The sequence below is a fragment of the Apium graveolens genome, chromosome 10 (assembly GCF_009905375.1).
Source record: "Apium graveolens cultivar Ventura chromosome 10, ASM990537v1, whole genome shotgun sequence".
In the NCBI taxonomy this organism is placed as follows: domain Eukaryota; kingdom Viridiplantae; phylum Streptophyta; class Magnoliopsida; order Apiales; family Apiaceae; genus Apium; species Apium graveolens.
Window position 1 is genome coordinate 220,038,267 of NC_133656.1, and position 25,193 is coordinate 220,063,459.

At 35.8% G+C, this 25,193-nt stretch overlaps 2 protein-coding genes and 1 non-coding gene across 4 annotated transcripts; 2 read left to right on the forward strand and 1 right to left on the reverse strand.

Moving 5' to 3' along the window:
• Nucleotides 1-823: 823 nt before the first annotated feature.
• On the forward strand, nucleotides 824-930 carry LOC141694578 (small nucleolar RNA R71). Its single transcript, XR_012563868.1, has one exon. It is a non-coding gene; the product is annotated as a small nucleolar RNA R71 (small nucleolar RNA).
• Nucleotides 931-7,969: 7,039 nt separating this feature from the next.
• LOC141693660 (G2/mitotic-specific cyclin S13-7-like) lies at nucleotides 7,970-10,555 on the forward strand. 2 transcript variants are annotated; one of them, XM_074498810.1, is made up of 8 exons: nucleotides 7,970-8,105; nucleotides 8,597-8,756; nucleotides 8,852-8,912; nucleotides 8,995-9,183; nucleotides 9,279-9,407; nucleotides 9,490-9,900; nucleotides 9,997-10,175; nucleotides 10,266-10,555. In XM_074498810.1, exons 1-8 carry the CDS (start codon nucleotides 8,072-8,074, stop codon nucleotides 10,417-10,419), a joined length of 1,317 nt encoding a protein of 438 aa, XP_074354911.1. In that variant the 5' UTR covers nucleotides 7,970-8,071; the 3' UTR covers nucleotides 10,420-10,555. The 2 variants fall into 2 exon arrangements, with proteins under 2 accessions (XP_074354911.1, XP_074354912.1); XM_074498811.1 differs by having other exon boundaries at nucleotides 7,971-8,105; nucleotides 8,600-8,756.
• A 142-nt stretch (nucleotides 10,556-10,697) lies between these two features.
• LOC141693661 (uncharacterized) lies at nucleotides 10,698-11,265 on the reverse strand. Its single transcript, XM_074498812.1, has one exon. The coding sequence runs from the start codon at nucleotides 10,988-10,990 to the stop codon at nucleotides 10,778-10,780; it is 213 nt and encodes a 70-aa protein (XP_074354913.1). The 5' UTR covers nucleotides 10,991-11,265; the 3' UTR covers nucleotides 10,698-10,777.
• Nucleotides 11,266-25,193: the final 13,928 nt, after the last annotated feature.

Here is a 25,193-nt window from a genome sequence, read left to right on the forward strand (position 1 = left end):
TACTTCTTCTTCAGCCACAACATCTTCTTTCGAAACTTGAGAGTGTTCAAGATTTGCAACCTTCCCAGACCTTAATGTAATTGTCTTTACCTGCTCCTTGGATTCCCTCTTTCCTGGCACTTCAGTGCCACTAGGGAGTGTACCGGGTTGATGATTTAGCAAGGCATTGGTAATTTGCCCAATTTGATTCTCCAAGGTCTTAATAGAAACCGTTTGGCTATTGCACATTAGCCTCAACTCCCATAATTCAGATTTTTCATTAGATTATTGCAGCTGGAGTTGTTGTCTTGGTGTATATTGCAAATGCTGAAAACCAGGAGGGTTGTATTGCTTTGATGCATATTGTTGATAAGGCTGCTGTACCGCATTCTGAGTATTGCTACAGCTGAAGTTCGGATATTTGCGGTTGTTAAGATGATAAGTGGCTGGCACCGGTTGCTGTGACCTATGAAAGTTGCTCATGACCTGAGTTGATTCACTAGAAATAACACACTGCTCCGTCTCATGCGCTCCATCACAAAGTTCACAGACACTAGTGATCTGATTAACTCCATAATTAGTCAAAGAATCCACCTTCATCGTCAAAGCCTTAAGCTGAGCAGCTATAGCGGTAGCTGTATCTAACTCCAGAATTCCTGCTACCTTTCCCCGAGGTAGTCTCTGAGTAGGATTCTGGTATTCACTAGCAGCCATCAGTTTGATCAATTTATAAGCTTCATCATAGCTTTTAGCCCACAAGGCTCCTCCTGATGCTGCATCAAGCATGGGTCTAGAAGTAGCATCCAAACCATTATAGAAGCAATTAATGATTATCAAGTCAGGCATCCCATGATGTGGACACTTCCTAAGCATCTCCTTATAACGATCCCAAGCCTCACATAAAGATTCTCCAGGTTGTTGAGCAAATTGAGTAAGTGCGTTTCTGATTGTCGCTGTCTTCGCCATAGGAAAGAATTTAGTTAAGAACATTTGAGCAAGATCCACCCATTTGGTGATAGACCATGGTGGTAGAGAATGTAACCATCACTTAGCTTTATTCCGCAGAGAGAATGGGAAAATCCTCAACTTAATAGCATCTTCAAAAACTCCATTGAACTTGAAAGTGTCGCAGATCTCGATGAAATCTCTGATGTGCATGTTGGAGTCTTCTGTCGGAGAACCCCCAAACTAAACTGAGTTCTGTATCATCTGAATCGTGCTCGACTTGATCTCAAAGGTATTAGCCGAGATGGCTGGTCGGACAATACTAGACTGAATATCATTAATCTTTAGTTGAGAGTAATCCATCAAAGCCTTTAGATTCGCTTCTGGTTCTCCCATTGCAATAAGAGCTTCTTCTTCAACTTTCTCCTCGACAAGAACTTCCTCAAAAACTTCCTTAGCTACTACGACTTCTTCCTTAGCTTGATCCAGTGTTCTCTTATGAGACCGAGAACGCGTATGCATACACGCTCGCTAGAGTACCTGAAAAAAAATAAGGAAATAAGTAAGTAACAATGTCCGAGTCAATGAAATTTAACGACCACTAATGACAAACACATAAAATAAAAATTAACCCCAAGTCCCAGGGAGCAGCGCCAAAAACTTGTTAGAGCGAAAACACGCGTTAATATTCATGCAAGTATAAGCGATCGCAAGTAATATATAATTATTTCTAGTTCGTTCCCACAGGGACTGGTTTAGGTTAATTTCAATCAATGTACTTATGCAATAATGATATGGTTATTATCCAATACTAAGACGATTAACAAATTGAAATTGTTTATAACTACGATTAACTAAGAGATTATACTAAAGAACATTAACTAAAAGATTAAAAGGATTGATTACTATATGACACAAACATGGGATTCTAGTTTCATTACTACTTCATTCAATAACCTCTTTGTTCTTAATCTTAGCATGCAATGGCGATGACACTAATCAGATAACACAAAACTGATAAACGCCAACTTTCGTTGTACAAATATCATACTACCAGACATCTACAAAAGAGATAGAAGCTGAATAGACACCAATTATATTGATACCCTATATTTTTATAGAATTTGACAACATAACGGTTTAATGCACAAGTTATCTATCATGATTACATATGACAAGTAAGATGGTTAAAATTACCTACGAATCATGCATATAAAATACATGAACCTATGCTAGCATGGCAAGTTCTAAACCCCTAAGTTCACTTTCGCTTCATTAGAGATTAACACGCTATCTTATAAGTTCGCGGCGCTCATAAGATGAATAAGCACAGCCAATAATAGGATATCATACAATCACCACACTCTAAGGCATCGAAATAATTTAACTAAAGAAATCTATAAGTAAATCCGCTAGAACCCCACGATAACGATTAGCCCATAATCGGACTCATCATCAACGTGAGTTCTGATGAAAGCATGGTATAATAAATGTAGTATTTATACTGAATAAATAATAAAACCAAGTACGTTACACAAGAGTATAGGTTCACAAATAAGAAAACTAGCATCCAAGGTTACAACTTAAAACAAATAATCACAAGAATAAACTAGATCATCTTCGCCTTAGTTGAATTGTGTTATACGGTCTTCTTACGCCTTCTCCTTAAACTTTGGTACGTCTTGTTATAAAAAACGATCATAAGTTATGTTTATATAGCAGCACATGCAGATTAGAAGTCCAGCTGATCAAAATTAGAGTAGAATCAGAATTCTGTGATCCCGACCTGGCGCGGCCCCGCGCTGGTGCAGCGCGCCGAATCTGCATCCTGGCGTGGCCGCGCTCTACTATAGCACGGGCGCGCTGACCTTCTGGAAAATCTTCTTTTTCTTATTTTCTTGGCTGGTTTGAATTGATGATCCATGAACTTTTATTCAAGACACTATCCCAACACCAATTTAGCATCAAAACAATGCCAAATCACCTGAATCCCTGATATAAGCCTGAAATGCAAAAATACAACAAAACACATCAAAAACACAAATAACTTTTGTACAAAACGTCAATTCAAGCCTTTATAGAGCATCCCAAGTGGACATAAATGCCACTTAACAGCAGGTATGATCTCTGCACAATCAGTTCATTCTGCTGCCTGTTCAAATCATGTTGATTATAAAAATTCCATTAATACCTGGATTATTGATTCTGGAGCTACACATCACATTACACCATATATTGATCTACTTCACAACATTACTGATGTACACTCAGATTTGTTGTTTCCTAATGGTAATACATCTGGTGTCACACATGTAGGAGACATTGTATTACACTCCAGTCTTATACTAAAACATGTACTGTTTGTTCCACACTTTCAGTGCAACTTATTATTAGTTCCCAAACTAACCTCAGATAATTCCTGTTGTATTTCCTTCTCTGCTACTAAATGTCTGATATATGACCATGTTGTGATGAAGCAAACAGAGATTGGTAAACTAGATGCTGGATTGTACAAGCTTCAGACCAATAATGTTATCTTTCAAGCTACATGTCAATTTTCTGCTAATAGATCTTCAAACTGGTATTTGTGGCACAGTAGATTAGGACATCCCTCCTTTTCTTTGTTGAAATCTATTCCTAGTCTTTATGTACACTCGGATACCATAACTCATGTTTGTGATGTATGTCAGTATGCCAAACAGTCAAGAATTCCATTTCCTGTGAAAAAACATAGTACTACTGAGTCTTTTGATTTGATACATTGTGATGTTTGGGGGGGCCTATAGACACTTTACTCATGGTAAATGCATTGCATTTCTTACTATTGTAGATGATTTTTCCAAATGTACTTGGATATATCTATTGTCTGACAAAACTCAAGTAGTTCATCTACTGACTAATTTTTTAGCCTATGTTCATAACAAGTTCCATTAAAATGTTAAAATTCTCATATCTGACAATGGAAAAGAATTTGTCAATTCCACTTTTCTAGCCCATCTTCAAAGTTTAGGTATAATACACCAAACTAGTTGTCCTTATACCCCTCAGCAAAATGGTATTACGGAGAGGAAACACCAACATCTACTCAATGTAGCTAGATCTCTAAAGTTTCAGTCCAATGCCCCCATTTCTATGTGGGGAGATTGTGTTCTTACAGATGTTCATCTTATAAACTTACTACTAGCTGCATCTCTGGGTAACAAATCTCCTTATGAGCTCTTGTTTAAAAAATTACCATCATACACTCATCTTAAAGCTTTTGGCTGTCTTTGTTATATTACAAATTTTTACACTAATGGGGATAAATTTGTTCCTAAATCTCTTAAGTGTGCTTTTGTTGGTTATCCTTTTAATAATAAAGGATATAAGGTTGTTAATTTGCAAACTAAGCAATGCTATGTTACTAGAGATGTCATCTTTAAGGAAGATATTTTTCCATTTCATGATATTCAGTCACACATTCAACCATTTGATCAAAATGCATTTCCTCTTTCTCCTTTGCATTTGTATTCTGTCAATGAGCATACCGAATTCCATCCTTTATCTCAACGACACAATTCCACACCATCTGTACCTAAAACAGTCCCATCTCAACCTATTGCTGTCACAAAACCTGTAAGACTGAAAACCATTCCTTCCAAACTAAGGGATTATACAGGGCTGCCTCCACATATAGTAAAAACATATGTTGCTTCTAATGATGGTCTTGTAGCATGTACTTCTACTTGCTCATATCCTATTTAGGATTATCTTTCTTATGCTGTTTTTACTCCTTCTTATAAAAATATTTAACTGCTATTGTCCAACAATCCATTCCTTATATCTACAAACAAGCAGCAACTGATCACAACTGGTTACAAGCTATGAAGTTAGAACTTAATACTCTTGAAAACAATCACACCCGGGAGATTGTACCAAAACCTTCAAATAAGCACATTATAGATTGTAAATGATTATTCAAGATAAAATATCAACCTGATGGCTCCATAGAAAGATACAAAGCCAGATTAGTGGTTAAAGGATTCACACAAACATATGGCTTAGATTATTTTGAAACCTTTGCTCCGGTGGCAAAGATGACTACTGTAAGGATTCTAATTGCAATTGTTGCTTCTCAAAACTGGCCTTTTTCACAGTTAGTTGTCACTAATGTATTTCTGCATGGTGATTTGAATGAGGAAGTATTCATGAAACTCCCTTCTGGTTACTTGTATTGGTCTACCTGTTCCAGCTTGACTAAGATTACAGACCCTACTGCATTTGTATGCAAGTTAAGAAAATCTCTGTATGGCCTAAAACAGGCTCCTAGATGCTGGTTTTCCAAACTCTCTGCTGCTTTACAAGAATATGGCTTTCTTCAATCACATGCTGATAATAGTCTCTTTAGTCTCAATTCTGGTACCATGTTTGTAGTTGTGCTAGTGTATGTTGATAATATCTTAGTAACAGGCTCTCACAAGTATCTTATACAGACAGTTATATCCTTCTTAGCGACTAAGTTCAAGGTTAAAGATCTTGGTGCACTTAAGTACTTTCTTGGTATAGAGGTTGTTAGATCCTCCTCTGGAATCTATCTTCATCAAAGAAGATACACTCTTGATATCCTGAAAGATACTGGTCTGTTGGGTGCAAAATCATCAAAGATTCCAATTGATCAAAACCATACTATTCATGATAATCTCAGTCCTGTGCTCTCTACTGATAGTGCTTCTCAGTATAGACGAATTGTAGGCAGATTGGTCTATCTCACAGTTACCAGACCTGATATCAACTATGCATTGCAAGTATTATATCAATTTCTTGCAACTCCAAGAAATGATCATCTTGTTGCATCTCACAAAGTTCTTAGATACTTGAAAGATTCCCCTGGTCAGGGTATCTTGATGTCTGCTTGCAGTCCTCTCACCTTGACTGCCTTTTGTGATTCAGATTGGGGTGGGGACAAAGAAACTCGACACTCACTCACAGGATATTGTGTTAAATTTGGTGATTCTCCTATCACATGGAGGTCTAAGAAATAACATACAATTTCCAAGTATTCAGCTGAAGCTGAATATAAGAGTATGGCTGATACTTGCTGCGAAATAACATGGCTCTTACATATTTTTAAGGCATTTGACATTCATCATTTGACTCCTGTTTCCTTCTATTGTGATAACAAATCAGTTTTACATATTGCATCAAATTCTGTGTTTCATGAACGAACAAAACACATAGAATTGGATTACCATGTTGTTCGGGAAAAGATGCAACTTGGCATGATTCAACCTGCTCACATTGCTACCAGTCTTCAACCTGCAGACATGTTTATCAAAGTCTTGCCTTCTGCACAACTTTCTCAATTCTGCTGTAAGCTGGGAGTCTGCCATCTGTTCCACCCTCCCACCTTGAGGGGGGTTGTTACAGATATAGAGGGTCATGACTTATTTAATGACAAAGAAAATGATATTATAGTGAGTTAGCCAGCTAAGCAACATCTCAGCAAATTCTGTTACAGCTTGTACATATAGATTAGATTAGTAGATTGAAGAATACATAAGTATATATTAGAGATCCGTAACTGTCTCATTTGCAATAACAAATAATATACTTCCATTTCAGTTTTATCTTCTTTCTCTCTGCACTTAATTGGTTAAGTATGAACAATTTTGACAGTAAATAAGATAGAAAATAACATTTATGAAATAATGTTCCTATTTTTATTGAAAGTTATTTTAATTCTCTACTTTCATTTCATGTTGAATAAAGAGCGAAAATTTTCACAAAAAGAAAAATGTTCAAATGCTTGAGTTGATGAGCCTAATTTACTAATTTTGTTATTAATTTTAACTAGCTTAAATCCCGTGCGATGCACGAGTTCCCATTAATATTTTTTTTTAATTATCCTATCATATTATAATTTTAAAATAATTATATAAATATATAATAAATTAAAAATTTATAATAAAAATAATAGGATAACATGTGATCGTAGTTTAGTAGGATAAATATACTATTTCTATTAGTTTAACAATTTAGTAATTAACAGATATATAACACTATTTTTTAATAATATAAGCTATGGTTGTAGTTTAGTAAGTTAAGTAGACTGTGTGTAATAATTTAATAATTTAGTAGTTTAAAGAATATATAATATTATTTTTTTAATAACAAAAATTAGGAAATAACTGTTGAACCAAGTTATACCCTATTATAGTATGGATTAGTAGTGTGAAAATAAAATTATCGGCCGGAACTCGTGTGGTTAATGAAAAATTTAAAAATGAAGTACATTTTTTTTAAAAAAAAAATTCATAATGTCTATCATATAGTTGTTGCCATTGCTTTCCGATACAATTGCATCATTGTTGTTGCCCTATTATTTTAAATAAAAATATCTATTATTTTAAGTGAAAAATTGTATCAAACTATTAGTTATATATTTTTTCACAAATAAAATATTTATTTGAAATAATTATAAAATATAATTAATATATATTATTAAATATATATATATATTATTTATACATATAATATTATAAATACACTATTTTTTTCGAACCGAACTTGTTTAAAGAATAGCTCGGTTCGTTTACAGCCCTAATTATCATCTAACTTATTAATACGTATCTATGTACACATATTAAACAAACCGAAATAATATTAGGAGGTTGTTTCGACTTCGCCGATTTAAATATTAATCTAACTAATGAAAATAAATAAATAAATTCTCATTTATCTGTACATATATCTTCTATATAATATAAGCATCTATTAATTCTAATTTGTTAATAAAAATAAAATAACAAAAATAAATTTTCCAAAAAATATAAAGTTGAAACAACTCACACGTATATATTGTGAAAGTTCTTTAAAAAATGAAAAAGAAAAAATTGTGCAATAACCAACGGTAATTTTGAGCAGAGTATAGTTTACGATGAAAAATGATGGTGGGGGAGCCAATAAGGAACCTCAATCAAAGCCGTTGAAATTTGCCGCACATAATCTGACGGCCACAAATCCATAAAACAAAAATAAGACCGTTTGAACTTTGAAGGAAGCCCCATCTTCCTGTTTAAATACAGCCCATTTGGCTTCTGCTTTAGCCTTTGAATTCTCACTATTCACATTTTTATTTGTTAAAGGACCAAATTTGTTTATTTTTTTGATGGCTACAAGACCCGTTGTTCAACAAAGTAGAGGTGTGTTAATCCTTCTTATTCTTTCTTCTATTTTCTCTTTCATCTTGATCTTGATCTTGTTTGTGTTATTCTACTGTATTATTATGATTTATGACCCATGTTTGTGTTTCATTTGTTGTGCGTTCTTGATTCTTCTAGTCTTGTTAATGTTGTCTCGAGTGTGTGTATTGTGTTTGTCCAAATTGTTTGTAAATTCTTGGTTTTTATACCTTGTTAATTTTTCTTAGACAGAAACACACAAGTGCTGTGGTAGAACAGGGCCTTGTTTGTGTTTGATCTATGTCCCGTCCTTAAACTTGGGTTTTGTGTGTTATGTCTGATCTATGTACAAAAAGTTTTATTAAATCTTAGCTATAAATTTGAGTTGTTGGTTGTATTAAAGATTAAATCTTTATTTGATTTTTTAGGACTTCTGTGTGCGTTACACTTTAGTTTTTGGTTTGTTGTTTTGGGGGTTTTATTATCCGGTGCTGATTTGTAATATGTTGCAGCAGATGCATTAGGAGAAGGAGCAGCCATAAGGCAGAAGAACATGGAGGCTGTTGAAGGGAGGAATCGACGTGCGCTTAATGATATCGGAAATCTTGTTACTGTCCATGGAATCGAGGGAAAGCAGCAGCAAATCCCTCAAGTCTCCCGCCCTGTCACAAGGTACAAGAGGCACACACAAACAGACCTGTACATTTTAATATTGCAATGAACTTTTTGAATGATTTATATTGATTGTGGTTCTATTTTTGTTTTAGGGGTTTTTGTGCCCAATTAGTTGCTGCTAATGCACAAGCAGGAGTTGTTGAAAACAACAAGGTACTTACTAATTAGTACAGCTATTCTTGTTAATTCATCTATAAGTCGAATCGTGTGTTCACAATTCTTGTTTAACTTACAGAAACAAAGGGCTGTTGGTCATCAAAAGAAAGTCACTGTCAAGCCGTGGCCTGAAGATATAATTATAATTAGTCCAGACACCGAAGAGGTAGACAGAGAGAACAAACATTTGAACAGGAAGAAGGCCACTGAAGGGTCTTTAAAGAAGAAAGGCCAGACTTTTACATCAACTCTCACAGCAAGGAGCAAGGTGCATATATTTAATTTAACTATTTTCTCTCTTTCTTTATTGTCGATAGTTCTTTTTCTTGCTAGAGGTTTCTAATTGGATCCCAATATGTGTAGGCTGCTGCTTTTGGATTAACTAGAAAACCCAAGCAGCAAATTGTTGATATTGATGCTGCAGATGCCAACAATGAGTTGGCAGCAGTTGAATATGTTGAGGATATGTACAAGTTCTATAAGCTTGCTGAGGTACACTAAGATCTTGACACACACAAACACACCAAGTTATATAATATTGCAAACTGCTGACTCAAAATTTTCTCTGTTGTAGCATGAGAGCCATGTTTTCGACTACATAGATTTCCAGCCGGAGATTAATCAGAAAATGAGAGCCATACTAGTAGACTGGTTGATCGAAGTTCACAATAAATTTGATCTGATGCCTGAGACCCTTTATCTCGCAATTAACATATTGGATCGCTACCTATCGACCGGGTCAGTGGCAAGGAAGGAACTGCAGTTGGTAGGCATCACTTCAATGCTGACAGCCTCCAAATATGAGGAGATTTGGCCACCTGAAGTGAATGATCTCACTAAAATCTCAGACAATGCTTACACTAATCAACAAGTGCTGCTTATGGAGAAGAAAATTCTTGGTCAGCTTGAATGGAATTTGACTGTGCCTACTCCTTATGTATTCCTTGTTCGCTTCATCAAGGCCTCTATTCCGAATGAACCTGCTGTGAGTATTTTGAACAAAACTTCTACCACTTCATTTAACCTTAAAAAATCCCTTTGGTGTTGAATTGATTGAGTATTGAAATTGTGTATGGTGCAGGTGGAGAATATGGCCTATTTCTTGACTGAATTAGGCATGATGAATTATGCGACGGTTACTTACTGTCCATCAATGGTTGCAGCTTCTGCTGTTTACGGGGCACGTTGCACTCTGGACAAGGCTCCTTTCTGGAATGAGACACTCAAATTGCATACTGGCTTTTCAGAGCAACAAATAATGTATGCAAATTTGTATTCATTTCATATTTATCTGTTTTGGATTGTTTTTTTTTTGCCAATGTTTCTAAACGTTACATTTTGTTGAAACAGGGAATGTGCTAGAGCGCTTGTTAGATTCCACTCAGGTGCAGCAGAGAACAAGCAGAGAGTGATTTACAGGAAATACTCTCTTGATGAGCGAGGAGCTGTTGCCACGCTTCCGCCGGCCAAAGTTCTCTTGACTGTCGCCACGCCTCAATCGTAATCAAAAGAACAAGAAGAAAATTATTCTACTTGTGTAATTTTCGGATTGAGTGGTATTTAGGACATGATGAAAATATCATTATTTTTATTTGGATTCATTCTTAAACATATCAATATATATCAGTGTGTTGCTATAATCTGTGTGTTTTTAATGTTGATTCAATGTTTATGACATTTGGACAACGTGTATAAGGGACAAGGAAAAAATGAAACTGTGTATGTAATAGAACAGGGCCTCAAATAAAGAAACATGCTAGAATATATATATATATATATATATATATATATATATATATATATATATATTTGTGTTCCATGGCTAGAAGTTACATGAGGGATGCCAAAAATAAAGAGATGGTCTAAAGGGCTACACCTAATAAAGGGGTGGGAGGTGGCAATAAAAGACGGGGAGGGGGGATTGGTGAAGTAGAAGGAGCAAAGGGAAGATTGGCAAGGATGAGCAAACGGAGGCGCCTGGGAAAGCGGCGTTGATTCACCATATGTTCCACCACTCTAGACACCACTTCTGTGTACTCCTCCAGCAACTCTGCTACTACTGCAACCAGTATCATCCTCTCTCTCTCTCTCTCGTAGATATGTGTAGTAATTGTGTTTGGATGATTAAGACAAGTGTGTGTGTGTGTGTTTGTGTTTCTCTAACTTTATGCAGTAGTATTTATATACAACTTGTGCCTATTATTACAAACAGATATACAATGGACTGAACCTTGTTGTGGTAATAAAACTTTAAAACTTAGTAAAACCACAGCTAGCACACTGCTTTTGATTTAGTAAAGCTTACGCAGAGTATCCCCTCACTGCTCTTGTTTTGTTTGCTGACCGTTTCTTCCCACCCCTTGTTTTGTAAAGTAATAATTGTTGCATATTTTTGCACATAACTTCTGGCCCCACGGCCCCCAAGTTTAAGAATCCGACTCCTTAAAAATACTCCATCTTCATATGTCCCACCAGCTTCATACTTATCCGTTCCCATCCTCCCGCTTACTACTAGTACGACTACTGTACTGTAGTCTGTACAGATTTTTATTTGCAGTTATACGAGTTTAATGACCCGTAGGCCCCATACTCAGGGACGTAGTCAAGGGTCGCTATCCCAAATTCTGGTATAATCACGAAATTAGTATTAAAATTTATTTAAAAAAATTATGTATTTATATATTTAATAGTAAAAAAAAATTATTTTCAATTTTCATCTCCTCAAAAATATATAAATTTTATGAATTTAATATCAATATAAATGATATTTACAGTAGTTATGAATTTAGATACATGAATTCAAGTATATTTTGTACATTGAAATTATTAAAAATAATATTTATTAATTTAATTAATATATAATAAATTAAAAATATATTTTAGTTATTCCAGAAAAAATTTGCCACCCAAGTTACGGTTTCTGGCTCTAAGCGAGCCCATACTCCCCTTGCTTTTTTGTGATTCATGGAACATGCATGGCCCAAAGAGGGCGGATCTGGTAGAACCGGACACCCCCTTTTCAAGTATTGTATCGTTTTATTTTCAGTGTGTTCGGATTTGGGTTCGATATCATATTATCTGGATATAAACTGATCGCGGGTATATGATGATCGGATCCAAACCAATATGAGTCGGTACCGTATTTTCATTTTCATTTTCTAAACAGGTAGTTTATGATCCATCGCATATGAGTTAAATATAATCCACTAATATTAAGTATCATTTTTATTTCAACTATTCAGGTGATTATTGGTATAAAATTAATATAATACTATAAAAATAATAACCATAAAAGTCATACTTTACAGGAAATTAAAACTTATACAAAATATAAAGAATTATAAAATGATTATTTACTTACAAATATAACGAGTTGAAAATATATTCTACATACGGGGTCGAATCTAATATGAGTCATGGATCATATTTGGATATCCGAGTATGATCATTTTATAGAAAATAATATGAGACCTAATATAAGAGGGTATATGAGTGCTCATATCCGAAATCATATTTCATCCGAGTTTAATTTTCTGCCAGATTTAAATTGTTTATAAAACGAATATGAGACATGTATCATATTTTCGGGTCAAATATAAGTCGACATACCGGATATTGCGGATCCCGAGGCCCAAAGTAGCGAGCCCAATTTTGTTAGCGAAAACTGGTCCACTTTTAAAAAATTGTCCACAAAAGGTTTAAATTACCACGAAAAATGAGAAGAATATAAGTTGGGTTGAAAACAAATAGTATTGATTACTCAACACACAACAGTCAATGATGAGATAAAAGGAAAAGCTTCGACATTTATCAAATTACAAATTCTGCTTTGTTCGGGGTATATCAAGTAGTAAATCCAAAAGGACCAAAATATTTCTACCCCCTGCTGTCAATCAAACCATATACCTCCCTTTTTGTAAAAAAAAAAGAAAAAGAAAACCAAATGCATACATTTTGGCTAGCAACCCTTTTTTCTCTGATAACTTCATCAAGAAGATAGATGATAGCTAAATGATTATCACTAGATGCAAATAGAATGAGCACAAAAAAATATATTGATATTGTGTCTCAACAATCATACTAGTAAAAGGTTCTTGACAACACATATATAGCTGCAGTATAGGACAAAAGGTTATAACAAACTGTCTGAACACCTTGACACATTGGTGCTAGAGGATAAATATGACAAATCAGAAAATAGGAAAGACAGGAAATTGGAAATATTTCTTGCTGGTCTTAATACTCCCCCGCAAGCTTGAGAGGGTTACTTCCAAGCTTGGCATTGTGGCTGTTGTGTAGCTTGACAGGTAGTATTTTAGTCATGATATCTGCAACTTGGTCTAAAGATGATACTTGTGAAGTGATGATGGATCCTTCTTTGATTTTATGTCTCTCAAAGTGACAGTCAATGTCGATATGTTTGGTATTCTCGTGTAGGACAGGATTTGCGGCTATAGCTAGAGCAGCTTGGTTATCACATTTCAGAACAACTGGGGATAGATTTTTGATACCAAGATCTTTGAGTAGAGCTGACAACCAGGTAACTTCGCATGAGGTTAGAGCCATTGCTTTGTATTCGGCCTCTGCCGATGATCTAGAAACCACTGACTGCTTCTTAGTTTTCCAGGAAATGGGAGAGTCACCAAGGAATATGCAATAGCCAGTGGTGGATCTCCTGGTAGTGGGGCAACTTGCCCAGTCGCTGTCACAATAGGCAGTCAATTGTGCAGCAGAAGTTGAAGCTAACACGAGTCTTTGAGAAGTAGTGCCAACTAGATACCTTGGTAATCTTTTTGTTGCCTGCATATGCACTGTATTATGGGCTTGCATAAATTGAGACAATAACTGAATTGTAAAAACTATATCAGGTCTAGTTATTGTTAGATATATCAGTTTCCCTAGTAACATTTGATAAGTAGTCGGTGAAGATAGCAAATCTCCTTTTTCTGGAGTAAGTTTTAGATGACAATCCATTGGTAGTTGTAGGGGCTTGACATAACCATACCAAATTCTTGCATAACATCAGTTGTATATTTCTTTTGGGACAAGAAAAAACCATCTTGAGATCTATTAATCTCAAAGCCCAGAAAGTAGCTCACTGGCCCTAGGTTTTTCATATGAAACATCTGTGACAACATTGACTGGAAGTGAGTGATTTGTGTCATATCATTGCCACAAATGAGTAAGTCATCCACATAGATTAGCATCAGAAGTACTGATTGCTCAGATTGCTTAACAAATAAGTTGTAGTCAGCTCTTGATTGAGTGAACTGTAGGTTGAGAAGAGACTGAGATAGTTTATGAAACCAGTTTCTTGGTAATTATTTCAGGCCATAAAGAGACTTTCTAAGTCTGCACACTAGGTTGGAAGATGGTACTGGAATCTTAGTAGGATTAGACATGCAGACAATTCTGGAGCCAACAACAGTGTAACCTTTGGGAAGTTTCATATATATGGTCTCTTGGAGGTCACCATGCAGAAATGCATTGGTGACGTCCATCTGGCAAGCATGCCACTGTTGGATAGCTACTACTGCCAAAATAGCTCTCACAGTGGTCATCTTGGCCATGGGAGCAAATGTTTCAGAATAAGTATCCCCAAATTTCTGATGACAACCAAGAACTACTAGTCTAGACTTGAATCTCTCTATTGACCCATCCGGATTATACTTGGTTTTAAATAACCATTTACATCCAATGACTGATTTTCCTGCAGGTAAAGTGGTTATATCCCAAGTCTTGTTTGACTCTAGAGCTGTTAGTTCATCATTCATAGCTTTGACCTAATGAGGTTGTTTAAGAGCATATTTGAAATGAACTGGATCATGGTTTTTGAACAGTGTTGACAGGAAACAGTGAAATGTAGGGGCAATACTTATGTCAGCTAAATTGGAAATGTGAGGTGTTGGGTTTTGTGTGACATAATCCTGATGCCACACAGGAATTTGGTGAAGTCTTGATGATCTTCTTAGAGGTGCAGGTTCAAGTACAAGAAATGGAGATGTATTATGTGTTTGTGAAGTAGGTGAGGTATGTGGTGTGGGTATAGGAGTATCAGTGTATGAGGTTGAGTACTCAAATAGTAGGTTATCTGTAGGGTTAGGAGGTGAAGATAGATGATGAGGTAAAGGTTTGGGTTCCATATAAATATTAGATGACTTGGAATTGAAAGGGAATATAGATTCATGGAAGGTGACATCCCTTGAAACAAAGGGTTGCATTGTTAATAGGTTAAGAAGTTTATATCCCTTCTTTAGATGAGGATATCCTAACAGGACATAGGGAACCCCTCTTGGTTGAAATTTATCAGTTGGGAAATCAGGATTACAAGCAAATGCCAGACATCCAAAAATTTTCAGGTGATCATAGGTTGGTGGCTCTTCAAATAGTAGTACATAAGGAGTTTTGTGGTTTAGGACAAGGGTCGGGAGCGTGTTAATTACATGAACAGCTGTCAGCACACAATCACCCCAAAACTCAAGAGGTAGCCCTGATTGGAATCTAACTGCCCTTGCTATTTCTAGTATATGTCTATGCTTCCTTTCAACTCTAGCATTTTGTTGTGGTCTTTGCACACAAGAAGTTTGGTGAAACATTCCTTGATTAGCAAAGAACCTTTGACATCTATGAGCATCAAATTCCAAGGCATTATCTGACCTCAAGTACTTAATGGACTTATTAAAGTGAGTTTTGACATACGGCAGAAATTCCTCTAAGGTCTTTAAAGAATCAGATTTGTGTTGCAATAAGTACACCCAAGTATTTCGACTATAATCATCAACTATAGTAAAAAAGAATCTGAATCTACCTTTAGTGCATACTTTATAAGGTCCCTAAATATCTATGTGCACCAATTCAAATAGTTCTTTAGCATGTGACTCACTAATGGAAAAAGGCAATTTAGTAAATTTAGCTAAATGACAAGTTAGACACACCTTATTCTGAGAGTTCAGCTGCTCTTTTACTTCTTTGATTTATCTGAGCTTTGCAATAGGGGCATGACCCAATCTGTGATGCCACACATTAGTGTTGTTCGGTAGGTCTAGGATAGAAGGTGTCATGTCTGAACTTATATTCTCTGTGGTAGCTGTGAGGCATGTTGGAGGGATTTTCTTGTTATCCTTGGTCTGGAGATAGTATAGACCATTCTTGATGTAGCTTATGCCTTTAGTTTGCTGAGTAGGACTATCACTGATCACACAGTGAGGTGAGAAGAACCGGACATGGTAATTGTTGTCTTTGACCAATTTTTGGATTGAAAGTAAACTGTGTTTAAAGTGAGGAACACATAGCACCTTGTCCAGTATCAAGCCATTAGGCAAGTGAGCTTGACCAATATGTGAGATGATAGCTTTATCTCCTGTTGGTAGATTTATATTTGATTGACCTTGCATTAGCACCTGATTGGTGAGAATTTCAACATGAGGGGTCATGTGATCAGAAGCCCCTGAATCTATGATCCAAGTAGTCATTGAGGTATTGAGGTTTTTGGTTGAAATCATCCCTGAAAAGTGTATATCAATTTCTTCATTAGTATCTGATCCTTTAGCTTGAGTCATTAATTGGGGCATAAGTTTGACTAGTTGTTGCAGTTGTTGTGGAGAAAAAAGACTATCTGCAGATACAGGGATTGATGCTTGGACTGCTGTAACAGCCATCTTGTTGTTTGAGTGTTTGGCTCCAGAATTCCATTTTGTGTTTTTGGATTGAGGTCTTGGTCTAGACGTTGTAGCGTTTTGTTGAGGGTTCTTTGGATGCCATCTTCGGTAGTCTATAACAGTCCAACATCTTTTACTTTTGTGGCCTTTAACTCCACAAGTTGTGCAGATATGTTGTAACACCCCCAAATCCAAGGTCGTGAATCCGGGTCGTTACGATCACTTATTAATTAAATAATTCTCTTTTCACAATATTCCTCGACCTTTTATTCAATCTCACACACACACACAGGTTATATGCTTGGAAACAGTATCAAATAAATCATCTCCACTTATCTACCTGACGGGGCTGGTGCACAAAAAGCCTACAACACTTACGAGCGTTCCTTACCCGCCTACGGACAGCAGTCCTGGTCTGATCCATGCTGGTAGTCTGTTGTGATATGATATATAAAAGCAAGGGTGAGCATTATAGCTCAGCAAGGTATATATCCCCATAATTAAGTATGTAAGGATAAATAAAATCAATAATTATACTTTGTATCTCCAAAGCGTTCTGAAAGTTTATATGCTTGTTAAATTTATAATATTCTCAAAATCAACTACAATAGTATATCCATTGGATACTTGTATTCATCTCTTTCTCAAAATTATTTTATACTCGTACTCATTTTATTTCAAAATCTCAAGATGTTACTCGAACCAAGATTCTCAAATGGGTGTGGTATATAGTCATCAACATCCCAATTTAAAACTCAGCCTTATTGGCAGATTTCTCAAATGGATTTGATATATATTCATCAATATCCTTGTTTAAAACTCAGCCTTATCAGCTCTCTGTTGTATATTTCACAACAGTTTTTTCAAAATGGAAGAAAGGGACTATACTGGAATAAACCACGTATCGGTGATCAGTCGAATACGAAATTTTCTCTACTAGTAGAAGGAATACAAACCTAGCCGCCTTTGGGCTCATCAAGACACTACACGGTGGTTGCCCATTGTCGTGCAAGTCCGAAAGTCAATGGTCACATAGACCATATAACCGTACAATACGTCACTCCGCGCTTACATAATGCGCCACTCTGCGCCTGGTCACTGCCCGATACCACTCCGTGCCGGGCATGCCACATTCCAGTCCCAAGACAATTATATCTTGTAACTCCTTAGTTTTGATGATCACAACACAGCAAGCCATCATGTTGTTATTTGAGAATGTTTGCAGGATATAACAGCTTAATGCCAGTGCTGTTTAAGTATCATGACAGCAAACTATCATAAGACAGTAATCAATTTCAGCAAGCTATGATCACGATTGTCAGAATAACAGCAAGCCAAGATGCACAGTCCAGATTCAACAAGAAAGTCGAATTTCATGGAGATTTTATAGGATCTTCATATATATCAGTTGTAAGGACTTCTCTAATATAATATACGTGCATGATATATATAGAGCTCTTTTATAAAATGTTTTTAATCATTCAAATTGATTTCCTAAAGAATAGGAGTTTGTTTCTCTTTCAAACTCTTTCTTCTATCTTCTGATTAAAACGTTTTATCCTCTACAAAATAGAAGAGATATTTTCTGTACGTTGGACATCTTTCTTTCTCTTCTATCTAACGTACACATGAACGTTGGAAACCATCCCAACGATCTTAAACGGTAGAATTGGATTCTAGCCGTTGTAAGTTGTTGAGAATGTTTCAAACGTTAATGTGTGGTTATATATGTGGTTTCTTGCAGTTTTATGACTGACGAATTTGCAAGCAAGAACACATACAACTCCTGATCGTTATTGTTTTCAATATACTCTCGAGCTCTAAATATATACGCGTATTTTATTGAAGAGAGTTTATAGTTTGAGTTGTAAACTTTATCATTGATTTGTATTGTTCAAATTGTATTGATTAGTTGCTGGATAAGTTGTCTAGGGAAACAAGGGTTTAGTGGTACTTGCTAGAGGAGTTTGTACTACGGGGTAGTATAGTACTTAGAGAGCAGGTTCTTAAACAGGGTTTCAGCAAACCATTATCAGCAGCTGGGATAAAGGGAGATATATTGTTGTATCTTGTAGTTGTAACCTTCATTGATCAATAATATATTCTCTTACCAAGTTGGTAAGGGACCAGGACGTAGACCATAGGGGCTTAGGGGTCGAACCTGGCTAAAATTCTTGTGTGTTCTATTTACTTTCCTGCACATTATTTTCTGCATTGCATTTAGTCATCTCAGCTTACTATCATTGTCAGATTATAGTTCAGTTGATAAAATCTCAATAAGCTATTATCGGGTAAAATTTAAAAGTAATCCTAGTTAGCCATAATCACCTATTCACCCCCCTCTAGGTGTAATTTCAGTTGGTATCAGAGCATTGGTATACTAATCTTTCTGTAATAGGAATAGTATTCGATCAAAATGGCTGACAAATATCCCGAAGGAACCTCAGATTACTGAGCACCTCTCTTGCTTGGTACAGAAAACTATAACTGGTGGAAAGGTCGCATGGAAGTGTATCTATCCAGGGAGCCACTAGCTTTGAGAGTTGTTCAGAAGGGTCCTTTTGAGTTTAAGGACAAAGAAGGCAAAGTGAAAGACGTTGATGATCTCACAGAGGCTGAACTAATAAAATACAGCTTCAATGGAAAGGTTAGGAATTCTCTCATGAATGGGTTATGTCCTAGTGAATGTGATAAAGTCTCTTCATGCAAATCAGCTAAAGAGATATGGGATACTTTGGAATTGTATCACGAAGGATCCAAGAGTTTAAGAAAGGTGAAATTGATTAAACTAATGAATGAGTTTGGAAATTTCAAGCTTCAAGACGGAGAAACTATTCGAGAAAGTCAAGCTAGATTCCAGATAAATCTGAATGCCTTAAAGCAGCTTGGCAAACATATCCCACAAGAGGAAATCAACATGAAGATACTTAGTGCTGTGCCATTTATCTATGAACCAAAAGTAACAGCTCTAGAATCCTCTCCAACTATAGATACTATGGATCAATTGGCTGTTTTTGCAGAATTGGAACAATTTGAAAGCAAAATCAAGGAAAGCCAATCAAGTTCGATGCAAGCTCCAGTTGCTCAAATGAAGCAATTAGCTCTTCACACTAATGATAGCTTACTGGAATCTGAAGATGAGTCAGACGAAGAACGAGCTTTAATATCCAGGAAGATCTGAAAGATGATCGAGAAGAAGAACAAGCTGAAAAGAGATAAAGGCAGATTTTCCAACAACAAGAAGCCCAACAAGGATTCTAAAGATCAGACATGCTTTGAATGTGGAAAGCCAGGCCATTATAAGCGGGACTGCTATAAATTGAAGTCAAAACAATAAACTGTCTTCAAGGATAAGAAGAAAGCTAAAGCTCTAATGACTTGGAGTGATGATGACTCGGTTTCCAGTGATGATTCAAGTGGAGACATGGTCAATCTTGCCCTAGTTGGACTTGATGATGATTCTGTTCGAGGAAATTCAGAAAGTGGATACCTAGAAAGTGATTCAGAAGAAGATCAGAGTGAGGTAAACTCTTGTAAATATAATTTATCTTCTGAAAATATTGTTTTGGAACCACTAACCATGCAGGAATGTAAGAATGTATCTATGGGTGAATATTATTCTCTTAAAGCTGAAAATAGCAAGCTAAAAGAGAAGAATAATTATCTCAAGACTATGGTTCAAGATTTGATGAGCAAAGTAGATACTTGGATTGACAAGAAGGTACCTACACAAGCTGACAAAGAGGCTGAAATCAAGGATCTTCAAGCTAAAGTTAGTCATGTGGAAAACTTCAAGAAAATTCTCCTCAAAAGAAACAAGACTCAATTAATGGAGATCACAGAGTTAAAGAAGGAGATTGAAGCAAGGGATGAATGTTTGGAGTTGTTCAAACTCAGAGAATCAATAGATGCAACACCTTCAAATCAAGCAGAAGAACCATCTCAGCAAGCTGAAATCATAAGTCAGCAAGCTGAAAAGATTGATCTGCTCACAAAGGAAGTTGAGGATCTGAAAAAGGGCATGGGATCGTTTGTTCAAGGAGAAGAAAGTCTCAAATCTATGATGAACAACACAAATATTCCATTGGTCAGAGAAGGAATTGGAATGAATGCGAACAAGAAGGACAAAGCTCTAAGATATGAAGGAAAACATGGCATACCCTATGATTATGCTATGCCTTGGAAGATATGCAACAGATGTGGAAAGAAAGGGCATCTTGAAAAACATTGCAAAGTTCAGAATGGACAAAAATCATACCATGGAGGAAACAAACAGAAAACAGCTTACCATGATCAGAATGGCAGAACAAAGACAGCTTACCATCATCAGGCTGGCAGAGTTAAATCACCTAGATTTATCCAAAAATGGATAAAGAAATCTGATTTACATGTTCTATATGTTTTATCTGCTAACCATGTCGGACCCAACAAACTTTGGGTACCAAAAGGTTGAGTTGTTTTATTTGTTTTGTAGATGTGTCTTGCCGCTCGAGTCAAATCAACTCAATGGATTTTAGATAGCGGATGTACTAGACATATGAGTGGAGACAAAGCACAATTCTTGAGTCTTCAGATGAAAAAGGGTGGAAGAGTGACTATTGGTGATAGCAAAACTCTTCAAATTCTTGGAAAAGGTAAAATAGGTAATAAACATATTTCAATTGATAAAGTTCAATATGTTAAAGGCCTTAAATATAATCTGCTTAGCATAAGTCAGTTATATGATGACGGTCATACTGTTAACTTTGGTATTGATAAGTGTATTATTATTATTGGTACTAACAAAGTCCCCCTAGTTGCTAGAAGGGAAGGAAATATATATATTTTGGACTTTGAGTTGCAGAAAACAGCTTGCTGTCTTGCTGCAATAGACACTGATCCTTATGTTTGGCATAAAAGATTGGGTCATGCTCACATGGACTTACTTAACAAGCTTTCAAAGAAGAAGCTAGTCAGAGGTTTACCCAAAATCAAGTATGTCAAGACTGAGGTGTGTTCGGCATGCCAATTAGGCAAGCAAATTAGAAGTACTCACAAAGCAAAGAAAATGGTATCTACTTCTAAACCCTTAGAACTTTAACATTTAGACTTATTTGGTCTAGAAGCTTATAAAAGTATAGGAGGTAAGCAATATGGTTTTGTAATTGTTGATGATTATTCTCGTTTTACATGGGTATTGTTTCTTAGAACTAAAGATGCTGCTTTTAATGAGTTTGAGAAACTAATTAAATTACTTGAGAATAAGCTCAATACAAAGCTTGTAGGAATAAGGAGTGATCGAGGTGGTGAATTCCAAAAAGACTTTGTTACTTATTATGAAGAAAGAGGAATATCACATGAATTCTCGGCTCCAAGGACTCCACAACAAAATGGTGTGGTGGAACGCAAGAATAGGTCACTGAAAGAGACAACAAGGACTTTGTTGCAAGAAAGCAAGTTATCTAGAAGTTTTTGGGCAGAAGCAGTCAACACAGCATGCTATGTTCTGAATAGAGTATTGATAAGACCTATTTTGGACAAGACTCCATATGAATTGCTCAAGAAAAAGAGGCCCAACATCAGTTACTTCAGAATCTTTGGCTCAAAGTGTTTTGTGCTCAAGACAATTGGTAATGATGGTAAATTTGATGCTAAATCTTATGAAGCTGTTTTTCTTGGTTATTCTATGAATAGTAAAACCTATAGAGTTTATAATTTGTCTAAGCATATTGTTGAGAAATCTATAGATGTTACTTTTCAAGAACCTAACAATGATCTTCCAAGAGACGAGGAAGATGATGCAGGTGAAGCTGGACAAAAGCAAGTTGAAACAGAGAAGGCTACTCCAAAACAGGAAGCTGAAACAGAGACTGATTCTGGAAAACAGCAAGCTGAAATTGAAACTGCCTCAGGAAATCAGCAAGCAGAACCTTCTACTCCAGTTGATGATGCAATTATAAAGATGGCAAAGATGACTCTTGATGGTCCTAGAGGAAATAGAGCAAAGGATAAAATGTCAATCTATGATGGTGAAGACTTAGCTCCTCCATCTAAGATAAGGAAGACTTCACATGAAGATATTGCAAAGCATTCATTGCCAAAAGCTACACGGACAGTGAAGAATCACCCTCCAGAACAGGTTATTGGTGATATTTCTGATGGTCTCAAGACAAGAAAAGGCACTGCAAATTTTTGTGCTTATGCTGCATTTTTAGCTCAAGAGGAACCCAAGAATGTCAAAGAAGCACTTGAAGATGAAAATTGGATCACGGCTATGCAAGAAGAACTCAATCAATTCGAACGATGTGATGTTTGGGAACTGGTCAAGCCACCAAATGGTGCTTCAATCATTGGTACAAAATGGATTTTCAAGAATAAAGTGGATGAATTTGGTACTGTTACTCGAAATAAAGCAAGGCTCGTGGCACAAGGGTACAACCAACAAGAAGGCATTGACTTTGATCAAACTTATGCTCCAGTAGCTAGATTGGAATCAATTAGGATGCTTCTTGCTTATGCATGCTACAAGAAGATCAAGCTACATCAAATGGACGTCAAAAGTGCTTTTCTTAATGGATTTCTGGAAGAGGAAGTTTATGTCAAGCAACCCCCTGGTTTTGAACATGGACAATATCCAGATTATGTCTACAAGCTTAAGAAGGCATTATATGGCTTAAAGCAAGCACCAAGGGCTTGGTACAAGAGGCTTAGTAAGTTTTTGATCAAAAATGGCTTCATTCGAGGTAAAATTGATCCTACTTTATTTACTAAACAAAATGGTAATGATATTTTGATTGTCCAGATATATGTAGATGATATAATCTTTGGATCCACTAATGATTCTATGTGTGAGTGGTTTTCTAAGTGTATGAGCAGTGAATTTGACATGAGCATGATGGGTGAGCTCAATTATTTCTTGGGGCTCCAAATTAAACAATCTAAAGATGGAATTTATGTGCATCAATCAAAATATGTCAAGAATTTGCTGACCAGATTTGGTTTTGACAATGTCAAGCCGAAATCTACTCCAATGAATCAAAATAGCAAGCTGACATCGGATGAAAAAGGTAAAGATGTTGATATCAAGAAGTATAGAGGTATGATTGGTAGTCTTTTATATCTTACTGCTTCTCGGCCAGATATTATGTATAGTGTTTGTGTATGTGCTCGTTTTCAAGCTAAACCTAAGGAATCACACTTAAATGCAGTTAAACGAATATTTCAATATTTAAGTGGGACTATTAATCTTGGGTTATTTTATCCTATTACAAGCACATTTGATCTTGTGGGGTATAGTGATGCTGACTATGCAGGTTGTCAGACTAATAGAAAGAGCACAAGTGGTGTTTGTACATATTTAGGACAAAGTCTCGTATCTTGGCAAAGTAAGAAACAAACTTCAGTTGCATTATCCACAGCAGAAGGTGAGTATTTGGCAGCTGGTAGCTGTTGCTCTCAAATTTTGTGGATGATTCAGACTCTACGAGATTTTGGAATCAAGTGTGGCAAAGTTCCAATCTATTGTGACAACACTAGCACCATCAACATATCAAAGAATCCAGTTAATCACTCAAGAACAAAGCATATTGATGTTCGTCATCATTTCTTGAGAGATAATGCTGCCAAAGGTAAGATTGAATTAGTTTTTGTACCTACTGAATATCAATTGGCAGATATCTTTACAAAACTCCTTGGCGAAGCAAGATTTTCAACCATTCGAAGGGAACTTGATATGTGCAGTGTATAATGGCCAGCTATCTTTGGAAATTTGGTAATGTTAGCTTACTATCAATTTTCATGTTAGCTTACTATGATTGTTTATTAAATGTCATAATTTGTGTTTAATTTGATTTATTAATTTTGACATGCCATTATATGTTTATTGCTGCTTACATGTTTGTGTGTTTTGATGCTTTATCTTATAATTTTTATCAGCCCTCAACCTAGATCTTTTTGATGCTTTAAGGGGGAGAAATTTAGGAGATTTATGTTTGTTTAAGGTTGGTTTAAGACTTGTTTCATCTGTTGGATTATGTTTACTTTGTGGTTTGTTACTTGATTTATGTTGGCTGTTAGTTATGTTGGATATGCATTTGTGTTATTTGCAGCTTAATTATTTGCAGTAATATGTTATAAAGTATTGATTAAATTTTGAGATATGCATAGATTTAGGGGGAGTTTTTATAATTCTCCTAAATGTGTGTAATCATCAAAAAGGGGGAGATTGTAACTCCTTAGTTTTGATGATCACAACACAGCAAGCCATCATGTTGTTATTTGAGAATGTTTGCAGGATATAACAGCTTAATGCCAGTGCTGTTTAAGTATCATGACAGCAAACTATCATAAGACAGTAATCAATTTCAGCAAGCTATGATTACGATTGTCAGAATAACAGCAAGCCAAGATGCACAGTCCAGATTCAACAAGGAAGTCGAATTTCATGGAGATTTTATAGGATCTTCATATATATCAGTTGTAAGGACTTCTCTAATATAATATACGTGCATGATATATATAGAGCTCTTTTATAAAATGTTTTTAATCATTCAAATTGATTTCCTAAAGAATAGGAGTTTGTTTCTCTTTCAAACTCTTTCTTCTATCTTCTGATTAAAACGTTTTATCCTCTACAAAATAG

What these genes read in the sequence shown, in the direction of transcription:
- LOC141693660 (XM_074498810.1), top strand. Translation starts at nt 8,072, where the DNA reads ATGGCTACAAGACCCGTTGTTCAACAAAGTAGAG. An exon ending in CGTTGTTCAACAAAGTAGAG is followed by an intron (nt 8,106 to 8,596) that starts GTGTGTTAATCC and finishes AATATGTTGCAG; the next exon opens with CAGATGCATTAGGAGAAGGA. An exon ending in GTCTCCCGCCCTGTCACAAG is followed by an intron (nt 8,757 to 8,851) that starts GTACAAGAGGCA and finishes TTTTTGTTTTAG; the next exon opens with GGGTTTTTGTGCCCAATTAG.
- LOC141693661 (XM_074498812.1), bottom strand. Translation starts at nt 10,990, where the DNA reads ATGATACTGGTTGCAGTAGTAGCAGAGTTGCTGGAGGAGTACACAGAA.